The sequence below is a fragment of the Oryx dammah genome, unplaced genomic scaffold (assembly GCF_014754425.2).
Source record: "Oryx dammah isolate SB20612 unplaced genomic scaffold, SCBI_Odam_1.1 HiC_scaffold_10, whole genome shotgun sequence".
Taxonomy (NCBI): domain Eukaryota; kingdom Metazoa; phylum Chordata; class Mammalia; order Artiodactyla; family Bovidae; genus Oryx; species Oryx dammah.
In genome coordinates, this window is record NW_024070194.1 from 59,850,484 (window position 1) to 59,856,379 (window position 5,896).

The 5,896-nt window shown below is 48.4% G+C and overlaps 2 protein-coding genes across 2 annotated transcripts in view; both read right to left on the minus strand.

Annotated features, from left to right (window-relative positions):
• The window catches only part of BMI1 (BMI1 proto-oncogene, polycomb ring finger), a 10,655-nt gene extending 9,895 nt beyond the window's left edge, over positions 1 to 760 (minus strand). Inside the window, exon 1 of the mRNA XM_040248582.1 lies at positions 169 to 760. The gene's annotated coding sequence lies outside the window, so the exon portion shown is untranslated. The remainder of the gene's footprint in view (positions 1 to 168) is intronic.
• An 864-nt stretch (positions 761 to 1,624) lies between these two features.
• On the minus strand, positions 1,625 to 5,537 carry COMMD3 (COMM domain containing 3). Its single transcript, XM_040248584.1, has 8 exons — positions 5,350 to 5,537; positions 3,943 to 4,054; positions 3,768 to 3,831; positions 3,644 to 3,678; positions 3,218 to 3,278; positions 3,069 to 3,125; positions 2,917 to 2,976; positions 1,625 to 2,008 (listed from the first exon to the last, which is right to left on the minus strand). The coding sequence occupies exons 1-8, from the start codon at positions 5,486 to 5,488 to the stop codon at positions 1,949 to 1,951; spliced, it is 588 nt and encodes a 195-aa protein (XP_040104518.1). The 5' UTR covers positions 5,489 to 5,537; the 3' UTR covers positions 1,625 to 1,948.
• Between the last annotated feature and the right edge of the window lie 359 nt (positions 5,538 to 5,896).

Genomic DNA, 5,896 nt, shown 5'->3' on the forward strand with positions numbered 1-5,896 from the left:
TTAGCGCGGAGCGGGGTTCGGCGCCCACGCTGTCAGCGCCCTCCCGGCCGGCGCGGGCGAGGCGCGGTGGGGGGGGGCCGTTCCCCGTCCACCCGCGGCCGGCCTGAGTCCCGCGCGGCCCCCGCCGCCCCCAGGCCCCGTCCCGGAGGCGCCTCGCCTCCTACGTACCCGGAAAAAGCAGCCGGCGAGAGGCGATCGAAGCGGGCGGAAAAGACAATGAAAGTTAAAAGTCGTTCAGCAGAAAATGAATGTGAGCCAAGCGGCCATCTTGAAGCGAGCTGCAGACGCCGCTGTCAATGGGCAACGAGCGCAGCCGAGAGGAGCGGCGGCCGCCGCGCTCGGCTCATGCTGCCTCCCGAGCCCGGCCTCCTCCTCCTCCTCCTCCGCCTCGGCCTCCTCCTCCTCCGCGGCCTCCTCCTCCTCCTTGGCCTCCAACGCCTCCTCCTCCTGGGCCTCCTCCTCCTCCTCGGCCGCCGCCGCCGCCTCCTCCCGCTCCGCACTCGGGGGAGGGAGCGCGCGGAGGGGGCGCGATCAGTATTATTCTGCGGGGCTGGGAGGTGTTTCTAATCCGGATCGGGGCTCCCTCGCCAACATCCCCATTGTCTCGCCCCGATCTCTGCCTTTAATACTACGATTATTATTTCATAGTTGCCGTTGTGGGGGAGGAGGGCGGGTGGGGGGCGCCGTGTGTGTGCGTGCGGAGAGGCGGGGGGAGGGGAGGAAGGCTGAGGACGGGGGAGGGGAGGGTGGAAAAAAAAAATGCACCGCTGAAGGCAGAGTGGAAACTGACACCGGCTCCAAAATGGCTCAGAGTCCGCCCGCCCCCTCCCCCCGCCGCCCCCCCACCGGGTCACGTGCTCCCCTCATTCCTTAAGGGCGGCCTGGGAATTAGTGTCGGTGTAGTCGGGCCCGCGGCCGCCCCTTCCCCTCGGAGTAGCGCGACCCGGCCCCCTCCTCCTCCTCGCTCGGCGCGGCGGCGGCGCTGGCGCGGCTGCGGAGACATTTCTCCACAGCGCCACACGCGCCACCCTGCTCTCGGCGCGGGCATCGCTCCGGCCCCGCACGCAGCTCAGCCCACCCCAACCCCCGTTATTTCTTTCTTTCCGTGGTCCGTCTCCGCCCGCGGCACACATGTCCGCGAGGAGACCGCCGGCCGACAGCCCCCGCTCGGCCCCACGGGTTGCGGCCCAGACTCCGGCGCCGCGTCGCGGAACCTGCGCCCGAGTTGGGCTCGCGGAAACAACAGCGCCCGCCCCAGTCTTCCCGCGGCCGCGCCGGCCCCCTTTCCCGCCCGCCAGTGGCCGAGGCGGGGCGCGCGCGGGCAGCCGCTCGCTCTGGGCAGGGGCTCTGCGCAGGGCCGGCCCTGCAGGGCCTCGGGAGCCCCGCGGGCGAGGGTCGGGCAGCGGGCGAGCCTTCGGGCGCAGCTAACGGAACGGACGGGCTCCCGCCGCTGGGCGACCGCGCCCGCTCCCCACGTCCCGAAGCTGGGGTCTTCAAGCAACCCCGGAGATCGCATCCTTTTCAGTGTGTTTAACTTTAGTCCTGAGGAGAGGAGATCGTTAAAAGTTAACGCCAATCGTGTCTATGTCTTCAAAGTAATAATTAACAAACTCAAATCCAGACAAACTCTCACCACTCTTTTTGTGGGAACAACTTATTTATTCAGAATGTAATACTGTCTATTTCCTTTTGGAAGACGTGGAAAAGATCAAATGGGATCAAATGTACGGATAATACTAAAAATTCAAATACTTAGGCAGAAATTCCCTCTTAACCCTTCCACAGGTATAAAAAAATAACGTGTCAAAACTTATGAGGGACAGAAATCCAAAAGAAAAAAATCTGTTCTGAAAAGGAAGACATCCAACTCGCAGAAATGATAGTTCAGCGGACGGCAAGACGTTCCTGGTCTTCCACTAGATCCGGGCAGATCGTTAACTTTCCCAAGTTACAACTGACTTGCTCTTTCCAGGCTTTTCGAAGCATCTTTAAGTTTTCCTACTAAGTCCTGAAAGATGTATATCATGGCTCGTTTTTAGGATAAAACTCAAGAAAGAAGTATCCAAGCTTGAGAAAGATGTAAGAAAAAAGTCGGGAGACACTTTCTAAACAATTTAAAATTCAAGATTTTAAACCTTTGACAAACCACTATCAAAGTAAAGTTTTCCTCTAAAATATCTCATCTTCAAAATGCTTGCCCTCAGATGTGAAATACTGTTTCTAACTAAATCTTCTGAACACGCAAGTTTTAACAAAAATTAAATTTCTCAAGTTATCTAACAAGGATAATGCTATATTCACATCTTTTGAAAGTTTAAAGTTCAATTAATGGTTACATTAAAACGACTCTGCAGGAGATTCCTTTGGAAAAAATCAATTTCATCAAAATTTCAAGAGATGTTCTTCATTTTTTTAAATGCTAAGAAATAAATTCGTTGTCATGTCCATTAATCAATGTAATTTTGAATGTCCCCAGTGACTTACACAGGCAATATAAACAATTTCAGAATTTTTGTAACTTGCCCCTTTATAAAAAGTCATTTAAAACCACTGTTTAAAAATCATGTTTTGAAAGTTTAATTAAATTTCTGAAAGCAAAGAGAACATTTTTCAAAGCCAAGCTTTCTTTTCCTTTGTCTTACTGGCTCAAACACATCACAAATAGAATTTACACTCAACACTACAAGTTTATTTTAATTGAAGGGAACAGCAAACCAGACCAGTTCTCTATTAACATCTTAATTTCAAAAGCCTATTTTGAAATATTGCTTTTGAAGCCCCCTTCCCAACAATTCCTTAACCAACCTTCATTATCTACTGACAGATGGTTAATTTTCTTTTGAACTTTCCATGGGCATAATTCGCAATTAAAAATCTGTAAGAAGATAGGCATATTCACAGATCCTAATACTGTACCTGTAATTGTTCCATGTTGCAACTAAAACTAATCTCTGGGTGGGATCGGGAGTCAGTGTTCTAGGGAAGAAAAAAAGTGCTGTTTATTTAAATCAAGGAAATTGAAATTTTCATTATACATAAATTTTTAGACAGGGCTTCTGTATAAATACCTCTACATTTAAGGTCACCAAATATGCAGGTCTGTACATCTTATCAAGTTGATTGGTCTAAAACAACAAAACACAGAGATTTCAGTCTTTAGCTCTTTTTTTTTTTAAAGTTCCCTAAATTGCCCTAGAGAACATTTGTTAAACTTTACCTTTATCTGATATTCCAAACGCCAAGAAACATCAGTTATATGTGGGAGAGATCTGCCTATACTGAAAGATACAATGATAATTTTGTACATAATAGCTACAGAAAAACTTTCAGTATTTGTTCTTTACCAACAATGGTGTCTACCACCTCCTGCACCACACACACACAATTTTAATCCATTCTGAAATTAAAACACTGTTAAACTTTATTTCAAGTTCTGAATAGTAAAAGAGCATTTAAAAAATTATCTCAATAAACTTTATCTTTAAAAACATTAGCTTAACTTCAATTGTTTCACTTGCCCTTTGGCCCCTTTTCTTTTGGTCTAGATCCCCGTTTTTTTGTCCTGTTTTGTTTCACACTAGCACTCTCCATTCATACCTGCAAGTGAAAAGTGGCTCAGCTTGACACCTTATACAGTACCTACCTTCCCAGTAGGATTTCTAGGGAATTCCTATTATTCTGGTAGGAAAAAAAGAAAAAGAAAACATGTCTTTGCAAACAAAGTAGAAGGAAAATAGTAATTGTTAAGTTTTAAAAATTTAAGTAACCTGATATTCCATCCAAAACAATTCTATTCTCTCGCTGTCAAATTTACAGTCTTCTAGATAAGTGCTAAAAAAAAAAAAAAAAAAAAGCCAAAGTTTAGTCTCCATTTTAAAAACTGAAATTTGAATCATAAAGGCACTATTTTAAAACAAATGGATATTTAAATAAATCCTGTACCTTAGAGTTGATTTGTCAGCTCTTTGCTTTCCAGCCTCCAGTATGTAAGTTGCAGCTGCTGCATGACAATGTTTTAAAACCACTGGGTCAATATGTTTCAAGTCTGGGTGATCTATAATAAAAGTAATTGCCAATGATGCCTGTGATAATAAATTCTTTATAGTCCTGTTTCTAAAAAGGTATTTTCATTTGGTGAAGAACTCTAACAAGATAACAAGAAGAATTCAACTATAAGGACTAGAAATTTTACATAAATGAGATGAGCAATATGGTCAATGGCAAAACAATGAAGAGCACACATCAATAATCCTGCTGTTACTTGGTCAAATTACCTTCATTTTATTTTACCTTAATACTTAAAAAGTCCTATTGTAAAATATACAGTGGTCATTCTAAAGCTGGATGGAGTAAGTTGAGAGGAAAATAAGATAAATATTTTACATGGTGTAAATTTAAGAATGAATAAACTTTCCTTCTAAAGATTAATTTTAGTGTAGGTAACTGGCTCCACGGACTTTAATACATGGAGGTGGAGGAGAAGGAAAGAGTTCAAAATATTTTCAAGCTTCGATAGTCTTTTTCTTTCTTTTTTTTGGAGATTAACCCAGGTGGTGGTTACTATTTTCGTTTAAAGAACTTCCACTTTCATACTTTTTGTACACATGTCTAGCTCGTGAATCTATAGGGGAAAAAAACACAAAAATTTGAATTGTTGAGATATTTATAATTAAGAAAATCATTTAAAAGCGATCTATCTTTAAATATGCCTCCATCCATACTGACACCGCACTCCGCAGTGACCGGACCATTTAAAACAGACTTGCTTCCTGATAACTGATGCGGAACAGAACATCATATACCACATTTTAAGAGTCTGGGCGTGGAACCTGTGCAAAACATGTTGAACTAGAGTGTTGGAATGATCAGAGGAACTTGAGGTATTCTCTTAGCTGGAAAATGTCAACACTATTTGACCGAGTAATTACTCTGGAAGCAGACCCTTTAAAACCTTCGCCAGCCTAGTACTGAATGCTTGAATAGCAGGGAGCTGCCCTGATGAAGTCCAAATGTCAAACAGTCTCTGCCCCAGACCAGGGTGAAAACCTTAGATGTTTAGGCCACAAACAAGACTTGAACACCGGCTTTACAAAAGAACAAAGAGCCTGAGAGGGAAAATCAGACCAGGAAAGTGTAGCTTGCGGTGTGCAGGTGCCAAGTGAGGAGAGAACAATGATCTGGGTCCGCTGTGGGTTCTAGCAGAACCACATCCCCACACTCCGTCCGGAGCGAAGGGCAAAGCCCGAAGACTTCCTCTTCCCGGGGCTTTCCCCTTCTCGCTCGGTCTCGCTCCTCTTCTCCGAGCGCCCCTCCACCCAGGCCGATCCAGCTCAGAGCCGAGCGGCTTACCTAACACGGCCTCGTCCGCCTGGGCGTCCAGCAGACTCTGGAAAGCCGCCCGGAGGAGAAGCGTGAAGGTGTTGGAGTCGAAGGAGCCGGGATCGGCCAGCATCTGGAAGCCTTTCTGCACATACTCCGAGAGCTCCATTGTGAGCGCGCCGTGACCTTCGACACGCGCACCACGTGACACGCGCCGCGCGCTCAGCTGATGCGGCCGCGCGCGCACGCGGCTGGGGCGGCGGCGGCGGCAGCGGCGGCGCGGGCTGCGGGCCTCCCCGCCCGGGGCCTCCCCGGCGGCCTCCCCGCCCGCGTCCCGGCCCGCGTCCCCGGCCGCCCGCCAGCCGCCGCCGCTTCCGTCTCGTCCTTCCTTCTGCTCCCGCCGCCGCCGCGCCTCAGCGCGAGGGGCGGCCCGAGCGCTTTGTGGACGCGCTCGGCGCTCACCTAGGACTGTCACCGGCTCCTGCGGGGCCCGCGGGAGCGCTCCCGAAAGACCCCGCGGGTGGTGGTGACGGTGTCGGGATCCCGGTCCCCACCGGCCCCGAGAGCTACTCCTTCC